Here is a 14,515-nt window from a genome sequence, read left to right on the forward strand (position 1 = left end):
AATTTCCCCCCATATAACAAAGAGGCATCTTATCTGATACTAATGGGTATTGAACATATTGGTTTTACCTCTAAGGCAGTGGTTCCCAAACTGTGTGCCTAGGCACCCTAGGGTACCTCAGGACACTTACAGGGGTGACTTGGGTTGGTGGACCTGGATCAATTCATATTTGTCACGCACGTAAAAGCACCAGCTGTAGAATATCGTAAGCTGAGTGCTTTAACGTTTGAGGATGTATCCATGACAGAGTAGAGGAAACAATGAAGATAAAATATAATGAATGTAATAAAGATATTGCAAACTTTGATAATGATGGTATAACTGGGATATGGCAGGCATGCAAATATAAAGTCAATTGTCCAGCAGGTTATTGTAATAAATGGAGCTTGGTACTTGAAGAATATTGCAATATAATTTGAGGAGTGGAAGAGAATATAAACTGGAGTTGAATACTTGAAGGTAGTAGAAGGATTTGAGGATTGGCTGGTTTGGAGAACGAATGAAGATTGTATTGCAGATTGGAAGATTGGATGAATGATTGGAGATTGGATGATTGAGTGGAGATTGAAAGATTGGAGGATTGGTTGAAGATTGGAAGATTGGTTGATTGGTTGAAGATTGGATGATTGGTTGGAGGTTGGAGGAATGGACGATTGGTTGAAGATTGGAGGATTGGAAGATTGGTTGAAGATTGGAGGATTGGAAGATTGGTTGAAGATTGGAGTATTGGAAGATTGGTTGAGAATTGGAGGATTGGATGATTGGTTGAAGATTGGAGGATTGGACGATTGGTTGAAGATTGGAGGATTGGAAGATTGGTTGAGGGAGAATAATAAATGAAGAATCACGAATGGAGAAGAGTTGTCCTTTGCTGTATAAGGTCGTAGCTGCTGACAGAGGTAACCGTGGAAGTAACCGTCGGGAGAGTAGCAAGGTGAGATCCTTTAGAGGACCTGACCTTGGGTGGTCCACATTGGCGGTAGGCAGAGTCCGGTGGTACATGAAGCAGTGAACGGCCAGCAGGATCTCTTCAGGGAAAAGCTCAGGAACGTACCGAGTACTACAGAGCCAGATGAGAGCAATGATGCTGCGGGGTGGACATCATTGTACTAACTGCCGGACTAGCCTGAGCGGTCAGTACTTACCAGGTGAGCTGTGCTGGGATTGGTCAGGCAATCAGGGAGTGAGGTGGAGCCATGCCGGAGAGGCTGGGAAAACCAAGAAGATGGCGCCCGCCAGAGAGGGCGACAGATTCCAGCCTGCCCTGATGATACGCAGCTGCGCAATCCCCGGCCTTTACTCAGACGCTGACCAGGCACAAACACACATGGCGGTACGCCACACACACCCTGCATGGCACTGGAGCACAATACTCCGGTGTCACCACGCGGTGACATCCCGGCCATATGTACCCCTGTGAAGCCAGAGACATGAGCAGAGGTGAGCGCCATGGTTTTAGTGTACCTAGAGGGTCCAGGGCTAAGCATGACACAGGGGTCTTTGGGTAAACGCCATGGTGGATGTGACAATATTATTTATGGTCAATGTACCAGGCAAAACCAGTGGTTGTGGCTGCCAATCAAAATATAAAGGGACAAACAGAAGCAAATCCTGTCCCTCACCAGATAACTGTGACATAAACACAATGCACTTAATTTAATTTTTTTTTCTGAATTTCTCGATATGAAGCATTTAGCCTAGGGGTGTCTCGAAAATATTTTGATGCTTTCTTCTTTCTTAAGGTTTCACCTCACATCACATAGTATTTCACTTAACAATATAAAAAAATATAAATTTTTATTATCACTATATAGACAATCTTATCTTCATTTCGTGAGCTAGCTGAAGCACCAGCAAGAGTGTAACGGAGGCTGGGTGCGTTAATGTAGGGCTATTGCATGAACGACAGAATGAAGTGAAGCAATCGAATAAAATTAAACCTTTTTTAATGAAGATACTGCGGTACAAAGATAGGGATGATGGCACAATGAAATAACTGTAGATACTGGTTGAATGACAAAGAAGACAATAATGATAATACTTATTGAAGAAGCTTGAATATGATTAGATGATTGGAAGATTGGATGGTTGAATGATTGAAAGATTGGATGGTTGGATGATTGGAAGATTGGATGATTGAGTGATATCCACTTTATAAATAAAAAAATAAATCGATGCAGCCTCCGGCACTCCTGCCACCCCCAATGGGGTTTGTGCACTCCGGTGCCCTCCTGAGGGGCAATGGTGGACCCAGTAACAGGAGGTAATGATCAGGCGGCACTTGAAGATTTTTTAACACAGCAAAATGTGTATTGAGACAGCAAACACTTCAACGTTTCGGGGAGAGTTTCCCCTTCATCAGGATCTTCGAGTGCCACCTGATCATTACCTTATATCTCTTATATATTTAGCCAGATCCGTCAGTCTAAGCAGTGTGGAAAACGGTGGGCGGGGTTTCACGGGTGATTGACAGGCCCATCCACCGTTAGCCACACTGCAAAAGCAAGGCACTTCCGTTCTACACACCACCTCTGTTCTCCACAAGCACACAACCCTCCTCGCCCACCACTCCCCATGCCTGCCCATACATGCATAAACTCCACCCCATGGCTGCTCACCGCCCACAACCCCCCCCACACTCAGCCCCTGCCCGCCCATAGGGCATCTCCACGTCTACACTCCGCGCGCCCAGCCCCCCCGCCCCGCTCATACACGCGCTCACACGCGCAGCATCACCACTACAACCCCCCACCCCAAAGGCGTAACTACTGTTTTGCCACCGCCCCGCCGGACATTTCGCCCGCCCCCTTCTGCCTCTAACCCGACACGCAGGCGGTCCCCGGCTGCGGCTGCAATAATAACACATTTCGGCCGCCCCCCTTCTGCCTTTAACCCGACACGCAGATCTGTGTCGGATGACGGGCGGTCCCCGGCTCCGGCTGCAATAATAACAGACACTCGGAAAATGGCTGCCCCCATACAGCATTATGGGGGCAGCAATTTTCCGAGTGTCTGTTATTATATTAGCACTGCAGCCGGAGCCGGGGACCGCCCCTGCCCGTCACCCGACACAGATCTGCGTGTCGGGTTAGAGGCTGCGGCGCCGGCAGCAATGGGGTCAGGAGGGGGGAGGACAGGAGTCGGGAGCCAGGACCAGCCGGAAAATATAGTCCCGCAGACCCCCCAGGCAACCACACCCGCCACCAAGGGGGCTGCGGCCAGTGCACCACCCCCACCCCCCAACGCTCACTTGCCTACTTGACCCTCTCCATGCAGGAGAAAATGCTCTGCTCCTGGACTTTCCTGGTAATGTAGGATTGCCATCACCTGTGGTGAGCTAGGTAAAGGTATTACAGCACAGGTGAAGGTAATCATACATTACCAGGGAAGTGCAGGAACAGAGCATTTTCTCCCGCATGGAGAGGGTCAGGTAGGCAAGTATGCCCCAACGTCACCTCCCCTTCCCACCATTATCCCACTCAGGTCAGCCCAGACTCTATGCCCCGGTCACACACCCGCACGGATCACCAGCCACGCTGCCTGCCTAACAGACGCTGGCTGTCGCCCAGCTGAGACGCAGACGCAGCCTTCCAGCCAGACACCCCTACCTGCCGCCCAGGGGACCCGCTGGCTGACGCTCAGAGCTGGCTCCCAGTCAGACAGCGCTACCTGCCGCACAGGGGACCCGCTGGCTGACGCTCCTATCTGGCTCCCACCCAGACACCACTACCTGCCGCCCATGGGACCTGCTGCCTGACGCTCCCAGCTGCCTCCCACACAGACACCGCTACCTGCCGCCCAAGGGATCCGCTGCCTGACGCTCCCAGCTGCCTCCCAGCCAGACACCGCTACCTGCCGCCCAGGGGACCCGCTGCCTGACGCTCCCAGCTGCCTCCCAGTCAGACACCGCTACCTGCCGCCCAGGGGACCCGCTGCCTGACGCTCACACCTAACGCTCCCAGGTAAGACACAAACGCTGCCTCCCAGCCGCTGCCTGCCGCTCTCAGCAAGGCCTCCCAGGGGACCCGCTCTCACATATATTTCTACTTCTAATTGGGCGAAGCCCCTCACAACGGTGTGAAGAGCGCCCGGAGGGCGCGATGAATCACCTAGTATATATATATATATATATATGCAGCAACACCCACTGTCAACGCGTTTCAGCTTCCAAAAACCTTCTTCATGGAGGTTCAACCTCCATGAAGAAGGCTTTTGGAAGCTGAAACGCGTTGAGGAATCACAGACATTATCTATAATCAAGACCCCCCACGAACACCGCCCGGCAACTCTGTCACGCAACCCCGAAAGATTCTACAGCAAGCGCTGTATTTTATTCATATACGATATTTCTTAGTAAAAGCATTGCTATATTGTATCACCGTGTCAGACACAATTCATGTTTGATTTCCACATACACCAGGACAAAGCTCAGCACTAACCCCCAGTTTTTCCTATGACTACTAACACTAGTATAGTTTGAGTCAGACTATATTAAAGTGCTTTGAAGCTAGTCCGATCAGGGAACACTCAGTGCGCCGGTACACCCCAAGCATCGATCCCCAACAGTGAGTAATATTCTATTACTGCTGAATTTTTCAGGAAAACCAAAGCAATAAAGGACATTATGCATAGTAAATCGCCATGTGTATGTCCAACTTTGGCGCCCCATATTTCAGTCAACCATATAAAGTTGAAAAGTTCATTACAGGTAGTCTACTGAAGCAAAAATTCTGCTGGTAATTGATTTATTTACAGAAAAATGTTCCACGTGAACTTCTCATTTAGTCCGTTTGGTGAAACAGTATTCAAAGTGTGAATCCATTTGGATTCACACTGAGACAATTTTTTTCTGACGGTCTCCACCGCTCTGTGGGTTGGGGACGTGGTCAATGATTTTGCACCGCATACTGGTCAGGGAATGTCCCAATGCTTTGAAATGCCGTGCCATGGGCTGGTTGATGCCTTTGGACTCCTTATTCTCCAACGCTGCACGGATAGAAGACCTATGTAAGGCCATCCTGGTTCTTAAGTCACGTATGGTCTGGCCCACATACATTAGACCACATGGACATATTATCACATAGATAATATAGGTGGTCGTGCATGTCAATGTGTGTCTTATAAGGTGACGATATCCCATATGAGGATTCTTTATGTAGGTACCCGGTTCCATAAATCTGCATGTGGTGCAGGTAGGGCATTCAACACTCCCACGTATTCTTGATGGTAGAAAGATCCAATGGACGCGGCGCTCCAGACCATATTCAAAACGTGTTAATTTATTGAGAAAAAGCAGCAACGTTTCAATAAATATGTATTATCATCAGGCTCCTGAGCCTGATGAGAATACACATGTATTGAAACGTTGCTGCTATTTCTCAATAAATTTACACGTTTTGCGTTTTGAAATTGGTCTGGAGCGCCGCGTCCATTGGAAAGAAAGTATATATATCTATATCTAGCCTCTCCAGGGACCGGCACTCCAAAATCTCCCAAACAACTGCCGGGGTGCTCGCAGAAAAAAGAGCATACAGCCAACCACGAGTGCTGCGTGCACTCCCACGGACTCCCGAAAGTAAAACTCAGACACAGTGAACTGAAGTGCTGACGTTTCGGGATTTAATTCCCGTTTTCAAAGCAAACAAGCGGTGCAAGACAAATAAGAAGGTGAACACACTCACCTATATAGCTGAGAGAAGAGTCGCCCAGTTCTCCAGACGCCGTCCATCGCCGGCGGGGCGGCGATGGATGGCGTCTGGAGAACTGGGCGACTCTTCTCTCAGCTATATAGGTGAGTGTGTTCACCTTCTTATTTGTCTTGCACCGCTTGTTTGCTTTGAAAACGGGAATTAAATCCCGAAACGTCAGCACTTCAGTTCACTGTGTCTGAGTTTTACTTTCGGGAGTCCGTGGGAGTGCACGCAGCACTCGTGGTTGGCTATATCTATATCTATATCTATATATATATATATATATATATATATATATATATAATATTTGGACAATCAAACAGTTAAACTCAATTCTTTGTAAAATAACCTTGATTGACAGTTACAGTTGTCCAGGCTTTCTTTGCTGCTCGACTTGAAAAGAACTGGGGTTTGAGTTGGATACGGTTTGATCCGGTTGTGATGGGTCCGCTGTGAGTGGGCACCCTCCCACTTCGCATCAAATATACTCTTGTGACGATTGTTTCTTTTGAACACCGGGGTACCAACAGGCATGCGGTCAGCGTGGGCATTCTGGTCAGGGTGAATCTTCTGGCGGTCTCTACTTTGCGCCAACTTTTGGTCGCCCAAGGCTCTCGTGTTAGTCAATCTGGGCTGATGTTCTTGCACCCAGGGTGCACATGGTTCCCAGCGGGACGGTACTGGATTGGTGAAAGTGGGTGTCTCTATCTGCTCTCCGTTATCCTCCACCTCTCCCTCTGGGTGTAGAGGCAAGCGGGAGGGGGCATCGGCATTACTGTGCCATGTCCACTTCGGCACCGGAGGTAGCGCCTGCGGGCATGACGCCTGTCGGAATCAAACCGGCTTCCTCTTACTGGTACCCCACCTGGGCCCGTCATGTCTATCGCTTGAGCACCCTTTTCTCCTTCTACCACATCGAATTCCACCGTCTCGCCATCTTTGACACTGTGTAGGAACTTCTGCGGGTGGTTTCTCTTGATGGCCGTCCGGTGGACAAAAACATCATCTTTTGTGTCATTTCGGTTAATGAAGCCATATCCCCTTCGGACGTTAAACCACTTGACAGTTCCTTGTGCCCGTGTGGCCAGCACTTTCTTCACCCCTTGACTCCTCTGGACGCAGATGATGTGTTGCAGGGTTACCTCCTCATCCTGATCCGGGTTAACCTGTTCCTGCTTAAGTGTCGCCATCAGCTCTTCGGGGCAATGTCTTAAGATGTTCATGCCCAGGATGATGGGGGAAACCTTTCCTTCCCCACAGGTGATCACCAGATATCCCTGTTTGGATAAGTGCGTTCGTCCGATCTTCAGGTCGGCTTCCCAGTACCCGTTGCAGGTGACCTCTCGGCCGTTGGCAGCAACCACTTTCACCTGCGTGGGGGGTGGTCTAAATGGTACTTCTTTTCCCCAATATTTTTGGAGAGTGGGTAATTGTATCATCGATACTTGCGACCCGGTGTCGATCATGGCTACTGTCTCTATCCCGTTGATCCACACCTTGGTCCTCGGGCACTGTCCTACGTATTGGGCCCACCAGTCCTCCGGGTCTGGGTCTACTCCCGGTGTTCTCCCCGAGGTTCGGGCCCTGGCCTCAGGGCGTTGAAGTTTAAAGACTCCGGACGGTAGCAATTTCGCTCCACGTGCCCGGTTCCTGGCACCGTCTGCAGATGGGGCCCCTTGCCCATCAAATTGGTCGGTGCTCCGACGGCCGTTTTCTCTGGGGGTGTCCCACCGGTTACCCGCTTCCCTGCGGTTTTCGGCCCACCACTCGGGTTCTCTCTCATTGTACGTTGGTGTTCTGGGTCGCTGGCGCATTTCCCTCTGTATGTCGGCCATGCCGACTGTGAGGTTCTCGATTTGTTTTTGTAGCATTTTGAACTGGTCATCTGGCAGGTTCTGTGCAGCCTGTATGACCGTGTCTCCGTTCTTCTTTGCGCCTTCTGGGTTTGTAGGGGAGGCTCTCCGTGGGTACTGTTGCTCACGGAATCCTAACAGTTCGGGGTATTCCTCCTCCTCTTCCTCTTGCGCCCCGACTACCCCAAGAGCAGCGTCTTTGAAGTCAGCGTAGGTTACGCCCGCCATCTGTCTTCGCAACAACCTCAGTTGTGCCCGTATGTTCTCTTGCCTGGCCCCTTCGATCAGCTGAACTATTAGTGTCTCGTCCACGTTCCTCATTTCTTCCGGGTCGATGGCTTGTATTGCCTTACTTAATTCTATTAGGCTGAGGGCATAATCCCGTAACGTCTCGCCCACTCGTTGCTTCCTTCCGTACAACTTCAATTTTAACTCTGGGAGACTTCGCGTCTCAAAGGTGGTGGATAACTTCTTCAGTATCTGTGCTACCGTCATCCTGTGTTCGGGTGCCCATGACCTGACCTCCCGGAGGGCAGATCCCGTAAGTTGTCCTATCAGTATCTGAACCTTCTGTTGTTCTTGTAGGGTGTACAATAAGCTTGTTGACTCCATCCCCCTCTTGAATTCCTCGAATGTGGTTCCCAGCACCTTCCTCTTGTCTCCACTGTAGCTGGGTAACCATGACGCCCCGAAATAGTACGGGAGTGTGATTGGGGTGGTTGGTGCAGCAACGGCTTGTCCCTGTTGTTCACCCCAGGGTGCTGGTATCTCTCCGCCTTGTGCTGGTGCAGCAAGTTGCGCCGGTGCTTGTACCGCCGGTTGTGCGGCTTGTTGCTCCATCTTCCTTGCTTGACTGTTCTCTCAGCCGACTCCTATCCTGTTCGTGACGCCAAGTGTGACACGCCAACGGCAGGGGTGTATAATTTACCTTGAGTTGCTGGATACTCGTGGTTCCGCACTGATTCTTCTTCTCGTCGGCTGCAGGGACCGCGCCACCTAAGAACTCAAGCAAGGCGTTCAGTAGGTACAACTGTTTGCGTTTTATTTAATGCAACTACTTAATTTTAGCGTGTACCACATTTGCAAAGGTATGATAACGACTTGTTTAACGAATAACACTTTATAGCTTTATACTCCAAAATGTCACTAGACTCTAAAAACCAGTGTGTACATCTACGGTTTGTTTAACGTTACAGGTGACAGACACATTATAACATATCGCACGACATCCAACTAGGCACATTCAATGTAACACAGAGTGAACATCAGAAAGTGTTTCCTGATGAGTAAGGATAATCCAGCAAGGAAAGTCAAGGGAAAGTGGAATCTCAGTAATAATCACTTTTAACCACAAGATGGCAGTATTTCCAGAGCTGACAGGGTAATGCAGGGACTTGTGGAGTTTTCCTGACTGGGTTTCCCTGACTGTCAGCGGAATATTCAAATTAAATGTACTTTGCATCCGCTTCCATAGCGCGGCAGACAGGCCAACGGTGAAGGGGGGCAAAGAGGGTCTAGTGGGTCTTTCAGGGAGTCCCTGAGGCTGTAGCCATGAATCATGTTAGCGACAGGGAATGGAGGGTGGGCTCCTAGTCTTTAGCACAGAGTGACGTTGGTGGCAGGGAGTGGAGCTTGGGGATCCAGCCTGGGGCCCTTGTAAGGGAAAGTACCTGCGTTACTGGACCAAGGTGCAGGCTCCTGCCCATCTCGACTGGTCCTCCGGCCGTCTGTCAGGCTGGTGCTGGCTTCCTCTCATGTGCAGGGGCACTCTAGTGTGGGCGCTGCTATTGCAGCGTTGCCGCACTCAGATGCGCCGCTCCTGCCCTGGGCGGATTCAAGTGGGGGGGACCTCTGCGCCGGCGCGTCTCTCCGGCGTCTTCGGCTCCTGTCGCCACTTCTCCGGGGCTCTGGTGCCGTCCTCAGCACGGCGGCGTCTCTCCCCGTCCTCTGCTGCATATGCGCGGTCTCCCTCTCCTCTCACCGTCCTCACTTCCGCCCACGCTCTGCTCTCTTCCTCTGCCTCCCCGCCTTCTTCCTATTGGCTCCTGCCTCCTGTCCCTCAAACCGGGGGCTCCGTTTCGCGCCCTCTGCTGCCCGTCATTAACCCCTTGGGTGCAGCGTCGGGGTTCTTCTACGCTGCGGTTGCCTAGCAACCCAGCGTGCACTGCGGGTGCCACACATTTGACGGTCACATCACTTGCTCTTTGCTGGCTTGTGGCTCTCGGATTTCTTGGGCAGCAACACGGCCGGGATATTGGGCAGTACACCTCCCTGGGCGATGGTCACTCCACCCAGCAACTTGTTGAGCTCTTCGTCGTTGCGCACAGCCAGCTGCAGGTGGCGGGGGATGATGCAGGTCTTCTTGTTGTCGCGGGCAGCGTTACCGGCGAGCTCCAGAATCTCAGCCGTCAGATATTCCAGCACCGCGGCCAGATAGACGGGAGCACCGGCTCCCACACGCTCCGCATAATTTCCCTTTCTCAGCAGACGGTGAACGCGTCCAACCGGGAACTGTAGACCGGCATGAGATGAGCGAGTCTTGGCCTTTGCCCGGGTCTTGCCGCCTTGTTTGCCTCTTCCAGACATGCTAAAATGTTCAATGGGCGCGTTTCTTCAAATTAGAAACTCTACTGCGTGCAGACAATGCCTAACGGGTAAAACATCTGACGGTCACATCACTTGCTCTTGGCTGGCTTGTGGCTCTCGGTCTTCTTGGGCAGCAACACGGCCTGGATATTGGGCAGTACACCTCCCTGGGCGATGGTCACTCCACCCAGCAACTTGTTGAGCTCTTCGTCGTTGCGCACAGCCAGCTGCAGGTGTCGGGGATGATGCGGGCCTTCTTGTTGTCGCGGGCAGCATTACCGGCGAGCTCCAGAATCTCAGCTGTCAGATATTCCAGCACCGCGGCCAGATAGACGGGACCACCGGCTCCCACGCGCTCCGCATAATTTCCCTTTCTCAGCAGACGGTGAACGCGACCAACCGGGAACTGTAGACCGGCACGAGATGAGCGAGTCTTGGCCTTTGCCCGGGTCTTGCCGCCTTGTTTGCCTCTTCCAGACATGCTAAAATGTTCAATGGGCGCGTTTCTTCAAATTAGAAACTCTACTGCGTGCTCTATAATTAACAGCTTGCTTGTGAGTGCACACCTGCATTTATATACTGCTTCATTTGTAAAACAGTCTGCACTTACTTGTGGTGTTTTTTTCTTGGCCGAATGCTTGCTTTATGGGCTGCATAAAGCCAAATCTCTTTATACAGATTTCATATATGTCGACTTGAAAACTGAGGAAACTCCTTAAAGGGACAGTATTCTTTTATTTGTGTGTGTTTTCCACATGGTGATATTGGGGAGCGCTTTACTGACTGTATACTTACTTTCCCTATTCTGGGGCACTCTTATAACAGAATATTGTTTAAAAATGAATATTTATTGAAATGCATTCAAATTGTGTCAAGCACAAGTCAAATATAAGAGTCATAACAATGAAAAAGAAGAGGTGACCAGCAAGATCTTTATAATGGACTGGGGTCTTAGAAGCCCAGCTCTCGGTAGTCCAGTGGGCATTTTTTGTTTGAAAATAGTTGAAACTTGTGTCCAGCTGTATGGAACACCCTGATGTGTGCCGCAGTTTTATTCATAGAACAAAAAATGAGTGTCCACCACCCTTCTAAAAGTATAAACCATGGTACGCAGTCACCACCACTAATGCCAACAATCCAGCACGCAGCTTCAACTACCATTGTATATTTAGTTCCATGAATGTACAGGAAGGCCTTTCTGCATCCAAAGTAGAAAAAAATTGCTCAACTGCACAAACATCCAGGGCCGCTGTCTAGGGGTACTTGAGTCCCAATAGAATCGGGGCCAGGATGGCAGAGACACGTATAGCACTGACCCATTACAAATGCGGCAGCAGTAATAGCCGCCAGACAATAGCAGCCAATCAGGAGCCAGGAGGGACTTATGTAGGGTAGCCAATCACAACCCTGTGAGATAGGCGCACAGAGGAAAGCCGGGAGAGTTGCCGGGTAGTTGGCAGCATGAGTGCCCGTAGCCTGGCACGGAGTGATGTCACACCACAGCAGATTTGTGTGAGGACTGGAGCTGGTGCTGACAGTGCAGCGATGAACAGTGTGTGTCCGCCGACAGGATAGTGGTGGTGGTGGTGGTGGTGGTGGGGGGGGGGGGGGGGGGGGACTCGGGTCATCTTTTTGCTGTAGTGTGTGTTTGTGTGCAGCCTGCAGGCATCGTACACAGTAAGTGTATATATCTATATGTTCTGTGTATGTATGTATGAATGTATGCGGTGTGTGTTCTATATGTATCTATGCAGTGTGTCTTCTGCGTGTTATGTATGCTGTGTATGTATGTATATGTGGTGTGTGTGTTTGTATGTGTGTATGATATCTATGTGTGTGTGTGTGAGAGAGAATACTGTATTTATGTATGCAGTGTGTGTTCTATTCGCAGCCCTGCAGACATCATTAAAGTGCCCACCTATGAATCAGGCCCTGTGGTGGCATTTTGTTTGATCCAGGCCCCAGGAAATTTTATTTGATACTTGTGTATTATCACGGCGCCCACTACTCCATTTGCATAGAGGGCTATTCAGGGTAGTGAAATCGCATTGCATATTGTATGGCAGGCGATGCGATTTTCCTATGTAATGTATTCACTGCTCTGTGTCAGTGAATCCATTAAAAAGATAGAATGCGATAAAAAATCGCATTGCATCGCATGCCATTATTGTATGGCATGCGATGAGATAGCGGTTCTGATGGAACCTAGAATAATGGCATTTAATGGTAAAATGACAATAATATTTTGGTCCCCCCCCCTCACTATCCATGTCATCCCGAAGCGTGGCGAGCGCAGCAAGCCCCACGAGGGGCGGCGGTACGCGTCCGACCGACCTTTTCATACCCCCACTATCCACATCGGTGTGGAGTTGATTCTACATAGTGTGGTGAGCGCAGCAAGCCACTGTGCCAGAAGCGTGGCGAGCGGACGCGCAATACTGTACATGTAATATAATACACGTCCGCTCGCCACGCTTCGGGATCACGGCGATACTGGGGGGGGGGGGGGAGGCATTAATAAATGACATTATATGTAATTTAATGCTGTAGTACATTAAATGCCATTATAAGCGTCAAAATCGCATCGCATCGCATTGCATGCCATACCATTTCACTACGTTTGCATACGTAGTAAATTCGGGCGCCATGATAATACACAAGTACCTTTAATTTTGTGTGTTCATAATTATTAAGGCTATTTTTGGCACCTGCTTATGGTTAGGAATACGTACATACCATCCTGATTATGCCAACTAACACCATGCAGTGCAAGTGATATCATTAGTAAATTTTGCATTAGGTTTCAGCATATTGATGCTGATAGATCACCAGTAAGTGAACAAAAATTAGATACCAGGTTGCAAAAGTCCGGCCAACCCCTGAGATAAAGCATGTCTGAATCAGCCTGTATGTGGATGACAAAAATAATTTCCTGATCCAGTTCCAGTTTTTCTTGCATCAAAGAGGAACAATCAAATCGGTAATGTCAGAACGCATAATCCAATAATGTACATTTTTATCATGATTTATGCAAGTCATCTCCTAGAATGTTTTAAAGCCCTGAAATCCTTATCACCTTGAACAATTGGCCATAGCAATTCGGCGGTCCTCTAATGTTGAGGGTTCAAATCTTTCTATGTTATCCCATTTTTAGCTGCCCTCATTCTTTAAATTTGTTTGCAATGTTCTCAATCCCTGCAGAGAACTTGGAAGTCAACATTAATAAGCATGTGGGGAAAAGGCACTCTTTTTGGCTGCTATGGGATGATGGCTACTTGCTAACAAAAGATTATTCTGATCAGTTGGTTTAATATAAATAATTATCAATTAGCTGTCACACATTTCAATTAGGATATCCAGAAATACTATATTTTACATTTATTTGTAATGTAATTTTGTTAATGTACTCGATCAGAGTGACAAATTCCTTATTATTACCTTGCCAAAATAGAATGATGATGTCTGTGTACCTTTAATAGAAAAGTATCCTGTCTTTATTGTAAAAAAATATTTTTCTCTTTGGAGAATATGTGTATGTGTATGAAAAACTGTGTATGTGGGCAGGGGCGGATTTAGGGATGACGGCGCCCCTAGGCACAACAATAACGCCACCCCCTGTCTAATTATATTATTTTTATTGATTACTTATAAGCCCTCATTTGATAATAGCCAATATAATGGATTTATTAAAAAAAGCCAATAACTGTGACGTCCTTTTATTATGTATACATATTACTAAGTAGGACAGTTTACAGGGGCAGTATCTGCATGTCTTATCATTTACACTCTATTTAAGATGGAATACGGTACAGTACAGTAGATATTTTGCAGTTATTGGTACACTTTGGGCTGATAGTACCATCACAGGCATCCAAGTGCCGCCCCCAAACAAGTGCCGCCCCTAGGCACGTGCCTCACGTGCTTAATGGGAAATTCGGCTCTGGATGTGGGCTCTAAATGTGAATCCATCACACAACCAGACTGTTGGGAAAAAATATTCTCCAATAAAATAAAATAAACATTCTTATACAGTGTAAATTTTTTTCTAGTGATTGAAAGATTTGTCTTTGGCACTAGAGTCTACAGTGGTGTAGCTTGTTACCCTGCAGCCACCACGTAGGAGGATTGCTAGCCTCCACAAAAATACAGGGAAAAGAGGAAAAACGTGGGGCGCTCAAAGGTGCACAAGAACTTACAATTTATTAAAATAACACTTAAACAACAGTACATACAATAAAAAAAGCAATCAAATACGGTCAATGTATATTTAAACACACAATGGGCCCAATGTTAAAAATATTCTTATATTGCAAATAGCCTTAAGCTGTTTTAGAAGTGGGTCTTAGCTTTTTATATAAGACCGGCTTAGTAGCTCCTTAATTGTAA

At 48.5% G+C, this 14,515-nt stretch overlaps 1 protein-coding gene and 1 pseudogene across 1 annotated transcript; both read right to left on the bottom strand.

Moving 5' to 3' along the window:
* Positions 1–9,736: 9,736 nt before the first annotated feature.
* On the bottom strand, positions 9,737–10,129 carry LOC146027246 (histone H2A type 1-like). The gene has a single exon (XM_083158193.1). It carries the CDS (start codon positions 10,127–10,129, stop codon positions 9,737–9,739), a length of 393 nt encoding a protein of 130 aa, XP_083014319.1.
* An 89-nt stretch (positions 10,130–10,218) lies between these two features.
* LOC146027247 (histone H2A type 2-B-like) lies at positions 10,219–10,610 on the bottom strand (annotated as a pseudogene).
* Positions 10,611–14,515: the final 3,905 nt, after the last annotated feature.

The sequence above is a fragment of the Crinia signifera genome, chromosome 8, assembly GCF_055691185.1.
Source record: "Crinia signifera chromosome 8, ASM5569118v1, whole genome shotgun sequence".
NCBI lineage: Eukaryota > Metazoa > Chordata > Amphibia > Anura > Myobatrachidae > Crinia > Crinia signifera.

Coding starts and splice junctions, on each gene's coding strand:
- LOC146027246 (XM_083158193.1), bottom strand. CDS start 10,129: ATGTCTGGAAGAGGCAAACAAGGCGGCAAGACCCGGGCAAAGGCCAAG.